This window comes from Diabrotica virgifera, chromosome 4, assembly GCF_917563875.1.
Source record: "Diabrotica virgifera virgifera chromosome 4, PGI_DIABVI_V3a".
NCBI lineage: Eukaryota > Metazoa > Arthropoda > Insecta > Coleoptera > Chrysomelidae > Diabrotica > Diabrotica virgifera.
Window position 1 is genome coordinate 220,393,627 of NC_065446.1, and position 15,405 is coordinate 220,409,031.

Sequence of the window (15,405 nt, forward strand, 5' to 3'; positions counted from 1 at the left end):
TAGGATATTATAAAAAACATGATTATTTTGTTCAGGATCTTCATTTTTTTTAATTTGGCGCTTAAAAGTATGTTGGCAGTATTGATACATTCTTGACTAATTTCATTTAGGATTTATTGCCTTTCTCTCTCACACGTTTTTATACACTAATATAAACGGCTACACGTAAAACAAGTTTAAAAACTATTTATAAACACGGTAATTTACGAGAACAGCAAAAACGGTGTTACTCGCTCAGGTACTCGTGTCGAATTTTTTCGTAAAAAATATTGGTTAATATATTTTTGAACAAATCATTTTAGTAATATATTTCTATGATAGTGTTTAAAAAATTCAAGTGTGTCTTTCATCAATAATTCAGGTAAATAATGGTGCTTATATATAGATGATCTAACTCGTATTTCATCTGAAATTCAAACTTACGATTTTTTTTCAGTTATCTCATTACTGCTCGTATCAAGTAAAAGTGATTGATAGATAGGGTGAGGCAGATAAAATGCCTATTAGAAATATCTCGAGAACTAAAGGTAAGTGAATCATGAAAATTGGAATACAGGGGTTTTGAGGTATGAACTATTTAATGAAAATATTTTGGTCTCTTTGCTACTTCCGGTTATACCAGAAGTTGATTGAAACTTCGTTTTTTTTAAATGGGACACCCTGTATATTTTTACATTTTTGGATTCTGCTCGATGTCTTCTTTATTTTGTTGTAAGTCAGACTGCGGCAATTTAGCCTGCAACAATTGTGCAGGCTCTGATTGCACAAATATTGCACTGGACTCGAGAGTGGAAGGCAATAATGAAGAAGAAGATGATAATGATGAAGAAAATGAATTTTAAAGATAAATTACGATAAATTTTGTATAATGAACTTTTTAGCCATAAATATATTATAATAATAAAAATTTATGTTTATTTATAATAAAAATACCACCCTTTTCGATCACTATAGTTACATCGAAGAAAATAGAATAAACCAAAAACCCCGAGTAACGGGTTTAAACTAATAATATGATAAATTACCACAATACTCCAGAGGAAGACGTTTATTACACCCGCTGCAGGCACCAGGTAGTTTGCACACTCTCACCGACCTCATATTCATTTTCAGCGACCCCAAAAACCCCCCGAGTAACGAGTTTAAGCCAATTATATGATAAATTACCACAATACTCCAGAGGAAGACGTTTATTACACCCGCTGCAGGCACCAGGTAGTTTGCACACTCTCGCCGACCTCATATTCATTTTCAGCGACCCCATAAGCCCCCCGAGTAACGGGTTAAAAGTAATTATATGATAAATTGCCATAATACTCCAGAGGAAGACGTTTATTACACCCGCTGCAAGCACCAGGTACTTTGCACACTCTCGCCGACCTCATATTCATTTTCAGCGACCCCAAAACCCCCGAGTAATGAGTTTAAGCCAATTATATGATGAATTACCACATTACTCCAGAGGAAGACGTTTATTACACCCGCAGCAGGCACCAGGTAGTTTGCACACTCTCATCGACCTCATATTCATTTTCAGCGACCCCAAAAACCCCCGAGTAACGAGTTTAAGCCAATTATATGATAAATTACCACAATACTCCAGAGGAAGACGTTTATTACACCCGCTGCAGCCACCAGGTAGTTTGCACACTCTCGCCGACCTCATATTCATTTTCAGCGACCCCAAAAACCCCCCGAGTAACGGGTTTAAACTAATTATATGATCAATTGCCATAATACTCCAGAGGAAGACGTTTATTACACCCGCTGTAGGCACCAGGTAGTTTGCACACTCTCGTCGACCTCATATTCGTTTTCAGCGACCCCAAAAAGCCCCGAGTAAGAAAATTGAGTCAATTTTTCCTACTATTTACCGAGTTACAAATTTATAATAATTACCTATTTCAAAATGCACTTCTGAAATGCATTTTTTTCATGTACAAATGCAATTTGAGATTTCTTATTCATTAAATTAGTTCACAAAGTTTCCTGGCATTTTCACGAATCCAACGCACCAATCCGCATTAAAATCCGTCTTACTGCAAAAAAATCGACACCTCAATCCTTCAATGCCTCGACTATTAGGCTTAAACGTTTCTATCTTGGTTATTTTGATTCATACAGAAATCAAAAGACAAGTAAAATCTTTGCTTATAAAAAAACTCATTTTTCGTTACCTATCTAGAATTTTTTACGTGTAGCGAGTATTGTTGGAGTTATTATCAAAAGCCAATAATTTAAGAAAAGTTAAAAAATTTTGATTTTTTAAAATCATACATATATATTTTTTTTAAATATGCATTCTAAATCGGTAAAAATGTTTAAGGCCATTACTTATGCTAAAGTAAAGAAATTCTTATAGAGATTATTAAAGATTTTAATTTTTGTGGAAATGGCGTTCGTTTTATTTTTCACTGTTTACTAGAAATTTGAAATTGTCCTATTATTTTCATGTCCACTTGCTTAATTTTGATGATATCAACTTCTTTCGGTGCTCATTTAATAGGTATTTCTGAGTACTTTGACAAATATTTCAGTATATTTTATAAAATGCATAGTTTTCCTGTTACTTAGGCTTGAATAATTAGATTTGAGTACTCGCCGAAACAAAAAATACATTTAATAAGATACCTATAAGTCACTATGAATTAATAATAAATGGTTTTTCAAAGCTTTAATTTTGGTAATGATAACTTTTTTATAAAAACTTACAATTTTTAAGTGATTTGCGAAAAACCGCTTTAAAGCATGCATTTTTTCACGAAAAATTAAAAAAATTTTATCTTTAATAACTCAAAAAGTATTGATTTATTTTAATAACTTTATATAACAAATTCTGCTTATAATTTGCGCCCTTCTATCGTTTTGTGGAGTTATTTTTAATAAAATAATTTTCACCCCCGAGAAGGGGTGCTAACCACCCTCAGGGTAAAGGCGCAAGGTGGCACCATGTCACCTTTGTTTGTTGGGATATCCTCTAACCACTCACCAATTTTCGTGAAAATCGATGAAGGTTCACCGAAATTGAAGGTAATAGTTGATTTTTACCTTCAGTGACTGTACTATACAAAAGAAATTGCAATTTAATGACCTATTTACGCGTATTTTGGGAGCTCATAAATTATTAAACGATATTTAGTCGCCAAATAATCAATTTAATGCATTTTAAGTACAACTCTTTCTTAAGCCTGGAAAATGGGGTGGTTTTCTTGCGAAGGGGTTGTAGCTTAATAATCGAAATGCGCATGATTTAAGAGTTTATTCTTAGAATATATAAGCTATTGGAATAATATCCGTGATACGATATATTTTAATTTTTTTCAGCATGTTTCTCTTAAGTAAAATCAATTAAAGGGTTGTTTGGGGGTGAAGGGGATGAGTTCAAATATCGAAACTATATCATTTCAAGAGCTCATAAATAGCTCCTAATTCTGCCGCAAAAATCGATTCAATATCCCTATTTTTCAATAGTGGGGGGGCTAAGTTAGCCCACCACTAAAATATGAAATTCCTGCTCAGTGGAACGAGCTCAAAATTTTTAATTTGCGGAATATAAAAGCTCATAAATAGCTCATAAATCAGGGCTATTTGTTTTTTAATTTTTGCAAGTGGGGGGCAGCTCAACACGGGTGAATATCTGAAATTTTCAAAAACAAACCTAGCGCTCTCGCCAAAACTTAAACATAAAAACTCATCAATATTGTAATAATTGTCATTTTTATAAAACTTCATTAAAATATTACTGCGGCTTCAATACACTGATTAAGTACTAAATTTACTAGACAGTTGGGAATGAATTTGAGTGTAATATTATAAAGAGAGGTTCAAAATTATGGAATAAATTCATTTTTTCGAGAACAGGCCATTTTGGAGGAAAATCCCGAGACAGGTCGATTTTTATTTTGAAATTATGATTTTTTGGGATATATATCATACTAGTGACGTCATCCATCTGGGCGTGATGACGTAGTCGATGATTTTTTCAAATGAGAATAGGGGTCGTGTGCTAGCTCATTTGAAAGGTTATCCAATTCTTTATTAAGTAATATAAGCATTAACCTAATTATTTATACAGGATGTGTCTAAAATAATTTATTTTGAATTAAATTATTTTACACAAAAAGAAGAATGTACTACATATATGTAATTAATTTAATTCAAAATACATTTTACTGCTGTCAGAAAACGGAAAAAATGTTTATTTCACAAAAAAACATTGCTTTTCGCTTAAATTCAATATTCAAACTGCCACCCATCTGCCTATTGACGACAGTTTAAACATTTAAGTTAAGCGAGAAGCAAGATTTATTTATCAAATTTTTTTTTTCTGTTTTCTGACAACAGTAAAATGTATTTTAAACACACGACCCCTATTTGCATTTAAAAAATCATCGATTACGTCATCACTCCCAGATGGATAACGTCACTAGTATGGTATACACTCACCGGCACAAAATTCCGCCACCCAAAATTTTTGATAACTTTGACAGTTTATAACTTTATTATTTGTGCTTCGATTTTCAAGATTCTTGCACCAGTTTGTAGATACATGTATTTATATCGTTTGGTATTATACAGGGGTGAATGAAAGCGTTGTATTTTCTCCTAACTTTAAAAAATTCTGTGGGAAAATAGAATATCTGATTTTGTTTCATTCCATTCACCCCCGTATAATGCCATCTAAGCAAAAAATTTTTGTTGTCGGAATAATAACAAACGACACCAATACATGTACCTACAAACTGATGCAAGAATCGTGAAAATCGGAGTACAAATAATAAAGTTATAGATTATCAAACTTAATCAAAAATTTTGGGTGGCGGAATTTTGTGCCGGTGAGTGTATATTATACAGGGTGTCCAGAAACTCTACTGACAAACGAAGACATAAGATTCTTCACATAATTTTACGACAATTTAGCTTAATTCGCCTAGTCCAAAAAAGTGCTTCCTAGGGGAGCTAGAGCTATTTGAAAATGGCGTCTTGTAATTAGTTTTTCTTAAATACCTCCAGAACGCTTTGATTTAGAAAAACGAAAATCGGTGTGAATATTTATCTTCCAGAGATACACCGATTTCACCCTTCCGAATATCTAGTATCGATCATAGGCGTCCGTTTTGGGTAGGGCAAGGGTTATTTTATCACATAACTTTTTTGTCTTTAACTTTTAAGCATTTTTGACACTGAATTACTAAATTGTGAGGTATTCTAGTACTAAAAGGTACTCTTGCTTCAAGTCGGTGAGACACACGGTTTTCTAGAAAAATCAATTTAAAATTTTTTCAATTTTTGAATTTGAAAAAAAATTGAAATTTTTTTTCAAAAATAAACGGTGTATTTTACCTATTTAAAGCAAGAGTAACTTTTAGTACTAGAATAACTTTTAATAATCTAGAATCAAAATGCTTAAAAATTAAAGACAAAAATGTTATGCGATAAAATAACCGTTGACCTACCCAAAACGGACGCATATGACCCGTACTAGAAATTCTCAATTAAAGAAATCGATCATCTCTGAAATATAAATAAACGTAGGTACCAGTTTTTGGATTTCTAAATAGTTTTTTTTTTTATTTTTTTTTGGAAATTTAAAAAAAGAAAAATTTTCAAGTCGATTTTTCTAGAAAACGGTGTATTCTATCGACTTAAAACAAGAGTACGTTTTAGTTGTAAAATACCTCACAATTTAATAATGCAGAATCAAAAATGCTTAAAAAACTAAAGATAAAAATGTTGTTCTGAAGCTATTTTCTTGTGGCATTTTTATAATCAAGTATATTCAAATGGGAAATAAGCCACAATTTTACCTAAAAATGATTTTATTAACGTTTCGACGCCCAAGTCGGGTGTCGTTGTCAAAATACAAAATAATACTAAATAAATAAAAATGTTGTTGCTTAGTAAAAAATTCTTCTAATAATTTATTTAATCTGACTCATTTATATCGGCAAGTCAGACACGTATTATACATTTTAAAGTAGACGACTTTAAAATGATATTGCCAATATTGATGAGTTGCGTTCCTGGGACGACTTTACTAAAAGATAGTTCATTCGATTACATGAAATCAATCCCAACTCAAGAATATCCGCCACAAAAAATCATAGCATGTGATCTGTCTTTAAAAAGAAAACCAAATGCAACGGTGGTACTGAAATTCTCGCGTTAGAGATTCCATAGTAAATCACGAGGGAAAACCAGGAAAAACCTCGTGATACTATCCCGACATCGTAAGTATTTGGGTTTACATTTAGTTTACTCTCAAAACTAATACAAAATTCTGACTTGATATTTTAAATTTTAAATATGTACTAACTCGATATATTACTGATTTACTAATTGCGGTATTTTCTTTCTATTGACTTCCTCCTTTAATATGGGTAACCACAACATTTTTATTTATTTAGTATTATTTTGTATTTTGACAACGACACCCGACTTGGGCGTCGAAACGTTAATAAAATCATTTTTAGGTAAAATTGTGGCTTATTTCCCATTTGAATATACTTGATTATAAAGATAAAAAGTTATGCGATAAAATAACTGTTGCCCTATCCACACCGGACGCCTATGACCGGTACTAGAAATTCGCAATAAATGGGATCGATTTATCTCTGGAGGATAAATACGTGTACCAATTTTTGTTTTTCTCAATAGAAGCGTTCTGGAGGTTTTAAGAAAAACTAATTACAAGACGCCATCTTAAAAGAGCTCTAGCTCCCTTAGGAAGCATTCTTGGACTAGGTGAATTGAGCTAAATTGACTTAAAATTATCTGAAGAATCTCCAGTCTTCGTTTGTCGGTAGAGTTCTTGGACTGGTAGATGTCAAAAAATCATAATTGAAAAATAAAAATCGACCTGTCTCGGGATTTTTCTCCAAAGTGGCCTATTCCCGAAAAATGAATTTATTCCATAGTTTTGAACCTCGCTGTATATCCAACACCTATTTACAATAGCGCTTTTTCATCGACTCTCGTTTGTTTCGAGCTTCTGTTATATATGTTGTATAATCTGTGTATAATATTCATATACTTATACAGATTTTATACAACATATATGACAGAAGCTCGAAACAAATCAGAGTCAATGAAAAGCCCTATATTAATTTTATAAATAAAACATTAAAAACTACTGTGTTGGAAAAATTTCATGGAAAAAGCACTTTGGCTTGTAGGTGGTCTGTGTTTATGTAATAATTTGCTTTGAATGTTAATGACGACAAACGTTCGTAAAGAACAAAAAAAAACACAAACTAAAATGAATACAAAAATTGACCTGTTCAAGTCATTAAAATGGTAAATACATACATTAATGTGTTGAAGATATGTAATATCTGTCGTAATTGTATAAAAATTAAATTTATTAAGGCCATGGGTACATAATTCGCAAATATTTTACGGCTATCCCTACTTTTTCTGTCTTTACACGGCAAATTATGTGTAGTAAAATTCACACTGGTATGGATATGTAAACATTACTAGAATGTCATTCTACTTGATGTCATCATTAACTTAAAGAGATGGCTTTTGAATGTTCTTGGATAACTGCTATTTGTATAAATGCAAATTATTAATTCAGTTAATAAATGTGATAATTTTTTCACTAACTATGTATTTAGTGATTGTATTAATTTAAATGTACAACAAAAACTAATACTCAATCGAGAAAAGAGGAAAAGTGTTAAAGTGATTTTTTAATAATATATTGTTACTATGGAACGCTTACAATTTTGAACATCTTTAACAAAAAAATACTTGGATCACAGAATATATTATCCTGCTGTATTCTCTGCTTGGATCTTCGACAAATAATACACAATAAATAACTTTTTATTAAGTTCACGTCTTAAATCAATTACTTATCAAATACACTAGCAATATTATTTAATCAACAACTCAAAATATTCCCGATGCTATGTCAAATATTTAAAATTGTCACTGATTGCCAGTGTATGACTGACAATATGCTGACAATATTCTATTCGATTGAGTGCGTTGTAAGACAAAGATAGATTTGGAAAATATTACCACGAACATGGTGTCCATTTTTTTCTAATCCTGAAAAAACTAATAAATACTTTTAAAAAAACTTTTTTTTAACATCCCACGTTTATTGCAATCTGTCTGATCACAAACAATAAGCAATACATATAATTATTGAAAAATAACACAGATGGAAGCCGCCCAGTGGCGAGCACCCAGTAAGACATATAACATTATAATTTTAAAATAAGACATAACAATTACTTGGAACATAATACATAGATAAAATTTAGTATAGTGGACAGTTCAGACAATAAAAATATGATTATTAAAAGTCTAAGGAACATGAATAAAAATACGAAAGAAGTTTAAAAAATCACTAAAACTAAAACATGATTATTTCACTGCACTCTGTTGTTGCTCTGATGTCCAGATGTACTAGAGGTCCAAAGGGTCAGGTCTTTTTAATCGTCTTTCATGAGAAATGTTGAGCAGGTCCGTGGCGAGTGGATTTGGATGGCAGGATAGTCTGGTCTTGTATCTAGAATTTACAGCAGATATTGCTTCGCTAACGGTTGGTAGCTGTAGGTCGTGGTGCAATCTCTGGTTCGTAACATATCATGGGGCATTGCAGATCTGGCGCAACACTTTTGATTGGAACCGTTGAAGTTTTTGAATGTGGGTATTACTTGCTGTTCCCCATATTTGTGCTGCATATAGCCACACAGGTTTTAAAATACATTTATAAATCATAATTTTGTTCTCCAGGCTAAGATTTTATTTCCTACTCATGTACCAATACATTTTCCTGTGGATTAGGCCGAGTTGAAGACGTTTCTTCCAGATGTGGGTGCCCCAAATTAAGTTTACTATCTAAATGAATTCCCAGGTATTTTACGGCGGTATTGACTGGTAGTGGAGTGTTATTTAAAGAAACCGGAGGCGCGACACCTTTTTTTAAAGTAAATGTTATTTGTGTGGATTTTAAACTGTTGACTTGTACTCGCCACAATTTAAGCTAGCTCTCTAGTTCAGTCAGATGATTTTGCAATACCTCGGATGCTTCTGTTGCATTATATTTGAATTCTGTTGCATTATACTTCTCGGATTTGAAGCCATTATAACTATGTCATCCGCATATGTAGCAATTGTTGTATTAATGGTGGTTGGAAGATCCGATGTGTATATTAAGTAAAGTGTTGGTCCTAATATGCTTCCTTGTGGAACTCCAGAACATATTAGAAACAGGTTAGTAATTTCCCCTCCTCTTTTGACTTGAAAAAATCTATCTGTCAGATAGGATCTTAATAGTGAACTTACGGGATAAGGAAATATGGATTTAATCTTGGAGATAAGACCTACATGCCAAACTTTGTCGAATGCCTGTGAGACATCTAGGAATACAGCTGTACAGTAATTTTTGTGTTCGAGCGAATTTCTGATAATTTTTACTAGCCTATGAATTTGCTCGATGGTACCATGTTGTTTCGTAAAGCCAAACTGATAATTAGGTAAAATATTGTTGCTGTCTAATTTAGGCTCTAGTCTTCTCAGGAAAAGCCGCTCGAACACTTTGGATATAATAGGCAACAAGCTTATTAGACGATATGAAGATACTTCCGCGTGATCCTTATTAGGTTTTGGGATTAGAACAATTTGAGCTACTTTCCATTGGAGTGGAAAGTAACCTGTTTTTAATATTGAATTAAATATATAAGTAATTAAGCTTACACCTTCGTTGGGTAGATCTTTTAGTACCAAACTAGATATTATATCATACCCAGGTGACTTCTTATTCTCCAGATTATCAATCACTTCTTCTACTTCAGATTTCTTGAAAATTTTAATAGGCGGAGCCATTTGATATGGTGCGTTTATGACTTCATGAATATCTTCTTCTTCTTCAGCCGAGACTTCCCTCTGATGCGGTTGAAATACCTCGCATAAATGATTTGCGAAAGTATAAGCTTTATCTTTGTCAGTTTTAGCCCATGTGCCATTTGGTTTCCTGATTGGCATATTCATTTGTTCGTTGTCTTTAAGTTTTTTTGTTAGTTTCCACAGAGAATTTGTATCATCTGAAGGTGAGAGGTTCTTTAAATAATTGTTGATTCCATTGTCTTTATGTTGGATCAAGTTTCTTTTGAGTAATCTGCAAGCTCTATTAAAATTTGTTTTACCTTCTGGGTGCCTAGTGAGCTGCCACCTCTTTCTTAGTTTTCTTTTTTCCAGTATACGTGTATTTATGTGAGCAGGATACGACTCGGAGTTGTGTGTGTAGGTAATTTCTGGAGTGGACGACCAAGCAGCTTGCTGAATAACTGTAGTTAAGTGAGTGACTGCATTTTCTATGTCCCTGTCACTTTTAAGAGGCAAGTTTAGGTTAATGGATGATTTTATTTCGTCTCTATACCTATCCCAGTTTGTTCTCTTATTACACAGTGTTAGAAGTTTAGGACAATTGTGAATTTGGTTTAGTAGGTCTATGAAGAAAGGGGAATGATCCGATGAGAGGTCAAAAGAAGGAGAAATTTGGATATGGGTGTGTGTTATTCCTTTTAATATAGCGAAAACAATAAGATCAGGAATTTTTTGTCTATCAGTGGGCCACTAAGTAGGCTGTCCAGTAGAGAGAGAAGTTAAATGATTCTCATTAATACTTTTTAATAATTCTCGCCCTCGTGAGGTTATGATTCTGGAGCTCCATTTGTGATGTTTGGCATTGTAATCTCCAGCAGCAATGAAACGGTGTCCGAGCATCTCAAAGTATTCAGTAAAATGATCAGCTTTAATTATTTTATTCGGTGGACAGTAAACAGCAGATAAAATAATCGAGCCTTGTGAATCTTCTACCGACACTGATGTGGCTTGAATGTTAACTCTGCTAATTTTGTTTATTTCATGATGCTTAATATGATTTTTTATAATAATTGCCGTACCTCCATGGGCCTTTCCTAATGGATGTTGAGTTACATAGGTTGAATATTTGGGAATATTAAAATAACTCTTAATAGTCATGTGTGCTTCGGAAATAAACATAACATCTAGATTACGAGAATAAAAAAGCTTTTACTTCATGGAAATGATTAGTTAAGCCATTGGCATTCCAACAGCACATCTTAAGTTTAGTGTTGAAGGTGAAGCTTAGATATCAGAGACATTATTAGATCAAACATCTTATCCATTCTTTCCATTAGTTTATGTACCACAAGTTCTAAATTGTTTTGTATATGTTGGGGAGTTGCTGTTTCTATTTCATGAGCAGTCTCATTTGTGTTAGTTGTATTTTTATTATCTTTTCCTGCAGCAATGTTCGCATAACTGATATTTGGTTGAGTGATTGACGAATGTGCAACACGAGGTGGTTGACTTGCGTTTTTTTCTCGAAGCAATGGAAATTTTTTTCTTTTGCAGTTGTTTGTATACAGAAAATCCCTTGTAGCTTGCAGGATGATTTTCTCGACAATTTACACATTGGACATCTTTTATATTCTTTTCTTTTGGACATTTAGACGATAGGTGATCTCCTACGCATTTTACGCAGCGCGGACTCCTGTGGCAATAATTGTGTGTGTGGCCAAAATGTTGACATCTTTGACATTGAGGTAGTTCCCTCTTCGGATGCGGTGCGTCAACTGTGACAATAGTGTTGAGTAATTTCGTGATCTCATATATATCTTTATTATTGCTGTGAATAGCCAGTTCTATATTAAATAGCGGCAGATCTTTCTTTGTGGCTCTTTGCTTAATATTAGAGATGTTCAGTGCAGTATGCCCGAGATCCAGCAATGCTTTTTTAATGTCGTCTGGATCTGTTGAAGGGTGGATATGACGTATAACAACTTGGAATCCTCGGTTTTGTTTTAGTTGGTATGTATGGTACTGACTATTTTTTTCTGATAGAGATTTTACGATTATTGAGTAGGTTTTTGATGAATCAGCTTGAACTTTAATTTGATTGTTAGCAAGACATTTTAAAGTATATTTACCTGGAGTTATCTTCTGTAGTAATTCCTGTAGTGGTTTGATGCGTTCAACATTTTGTATAAATATGGGTGGTGGCTGATCCTCTCTTCGGTCTTCCAACGTTACAACTTCTTCACGAAATGTATCATCTTCAAGTAACTCGTATCTGTTAGATGTATGAACAGTTTTACTCAGCCAATAATCATTGAGTGTAGCTTGTTTGGTTTTTTTCAAATCAGGACTGTCGTCACTGCGTTGACGTTTATTGTGGTGGACTGCTACCCATTCATCATCACTTTTTGCTACATCTGCATCTGGGAGAGGTTCTTGCGGTTTATCTAAGTATTTGAAAATTTGATAAATGTGATTGTAGATCGTTGTTGTATGTTTTGACTATTTTCTGCTGTTCATCTAGCGGATTGGAACTATCTTTTTGAGTGCTTATAGGAGGAGTTCGTACTAAGCTGTTTCTTCTAATTGCTGGATTTATGTCCTCACTAAATTGATAACTAGTAGATTGTTCCTGGTTATCGTGTTGGTAACTCATAGTTTTCCCCTAGTTATAGCTAGGAATTTTTAAAACATTCCGACATATTTTGATAATATACTGGCCTATTTTCTTTATATTTAGGTATATTTATGTTGATAAACTTAGTAATTAGATATGTAGAAATTACTTACTGGATAATTATTTTAGCATTAAACACTAACAATTTTTTTGGCTATTGTTTTTCGGTTTCTTGATAACGATGGATTTATACTAATTACAATATGATAAGATAATAATTAGACAAATTGCTTCTTAATTACAGGTGTTCAGCTCGAAGGTTCTGAACAGAATGATTTAAAAAACTTAAACGCAGAATGAAAGGCTAAATTATTACCGAGGGCCGAAAGTCCCTTAGAATAAATAAAACGTTTATTTCGAATGAGATATTTGAAATTAAAAATCACACTAAATTTTCTCTTAGTTTTTGACTTCTGAATAGCATTGCAGCCGAAAATACGTACCCATCCTCTTAATATAATTATTAACTATTCAGATGGGAAATAAGCCACAATTAAATTGAAAAAAAAATGAATGTGTGTGTACTTTGTACGCACGTAAGAAGTTTCTATTATATAATTTCAACGAAATTAATAAACTTTAAACAGTATATTTAAATATTAAACTTATACTTACTATTTCTCAAAATTTTTTATTAAAACAGTGCCAAAAATTAATATAATAAAAGAATAAAACACACACAAACACATTGAAAAATGCCACAAATGATTTCTGAACAATAATTGTCGGAAATTTTTTTAACTAAATACGTATTTTCTGAAAAAAAAAATTATATAATAAATATACTTACATTTATAAAATATAAATATATAAATATACATTATAAAATGTATAAAAAAAATAAAACATAAAAGTTTCTATTGGGGTTCGAACCCGCTTATCAGCGCAGTTAGTATTGCAATTCATTCACCTTAAATGTTTACCTACGGAGACCATGCGTCATCATGTGCGAAGATCAACTAACTAAACGGATTAAACTTTTGACAGTTCTGAATTAAATCAAATTATTTTGATTTTGAATTGAAAAACATAGAGTAAGAAAACAATATATTAGGTGAATATTGATAGAAATTTTGATGGTAATCAAATTATGTAAATCAAAGCATTACATACTATTTTGGTAGGTTCTACCAAATAGGTAGGTACCTATGAAATTTTTTATTAGGATACTGACACATTTACAATTATTACGTACCTGTCGCTTTTAAAAACTATTTAAAAAGTCACTACAATTATAAACTTTTTTCTCTGCCATCACAACAATAAAAACTAATATGAATATACACAACATTAATTTGTTTATCCAAAATCTCCATATAGGGCTTTTCATTCACAGTCATTTGTTTCGAGCTTCTGTCATGTGCCACATAATATTAATATATCTACGTCATACGTTATTGATATAAACAATGATAAAAACCAAAGACATATGACGTAGATATATTAATATTATGTGACACATGACAGAAGCTCGAAACAAATGACAATCGATGACCTATTGAACAATTTGACAGATGATTTTAACACCCAATCAGATCCCGTATAACGTTTATTCCATACTGTCGGTGTGCGCATGCGCCCAGTAAAATCAAAATTTTCACCCTCGTGTCTAAAGAAGTACCTATAACTTAAAAAATAATTATATTAACTTTTCGACGCCCAAATCGGGTGTCGTTGTCAAAATACAAAATACTACTAAATTACACAAAAATGTTGTTGCTTAGTAAAAATTCTTCTAATAATTTATTTCATCTGACTCATTTATATCGGCAATTCAGACATAAATATTATACATTTTAAAGTAGAAGATTTTAAAATGATATTGCCAATATTTATGAGTTGCGTTCCTGGGACGACTTTACTGCAAGATAGTTAATTCGATTACATGAAATCAACCCTAGCTTAACAATATCCGCCACAAAAAAATCATAGCATGTGATCTGTCTTTAAAAAGACAACCAAATGCAACGGTGACGGTAAAAATCTCGCGTAAGAGATTCCATAGTAAATCACGAGGGAAAATTTTACTCTCACCGTTGCATTTGGTTGTCTTTTTAAAGACATATCACATGCTATGATTTTTTTGTGGCGGATATTCTTGAGTTGGGTTTGATTTTATGTAATCGAATGAACTATCTTTCAGTAAAGTCGTCCCAGGAACGCAACTCATAAATACTGGCAATATCATTTTAAAGTCTTCTGCTTTAAAATGTATATCTCTGAATTGCCAATATAAATGAGTCAGATTAAATAAATTGTTAGAAGAATTTTTACTAAGTAACAAAATTTTTGTTTAATTTAATATCTAATAGTATTTTGTATTTTGACGACACCCGATTTGGGCGTCGAAACGTTAATAAAATTATTTTTTCAATTTATTAGTGGCTTATTTCCTAGCTAAATAGTTAATTATAAAAATGCGACAAGGAAATAGCTTCAGAACAACATTAATATAATATTGTATAACTATTTTTATTGATATTTTTTAGTACTTACCAACTCTAGTACACTTTGGCAAACCGTGTTTATCGAAGAAGAGCTCCTTACTTTCGTAATTACATCTGCATCGAGTTTTCGTAGCTCCATTTTTTAAGGTTACACCACAATACAAACAACTAACTCATAGACCGAGACTGTATTAAATGTCAAAATCAGAGCATACTAGATGGACTTGGCTTACTTTATTTAAAATTTAGTACAGTGACGTAGTATATTTTTATATTATAAAGAAGTATGGGATACAAAGAAATATATTTTTGTGAAAGTAACAGCGAATCAGAATATTAGTACCTATCTGATATTACTGATCTTATTGTTAAGTAACAAAGTATCTATATACAAAGTTTAATGAATCGTTAGATTTGAAATGATCTTTCATAGCTTTCTGC

At 32.2% G+C, this 15,405-nt stretch overlaps 1 protein-coding gene across 1 annotated transcript in view; it reads right to left on the reverse strand.

Annotated features, from left to right (window-relative positions):
- LOC114326397 (uncharacterized) overlaps positions 1-15,147 on the reverse strand; it is a 58,768-nt gene extending 43,621 nt beyond the window's left edge. The window contains exon 1 of the mRNA XM_028274757.2: positions 15,014-15,147. Within this exon, the coding sequence (XP_028130558.2) occupies positions 15,014-15,103 (90 nt within the window). The 5' untranslated portion in view covers positions 15,104-15,147. The remainder of the gene's footprint in view (positions 1-15,013) is intronic.
- Between the last annotated feature and the right edge of the window lie 258 nt (positions 15,148-15,405).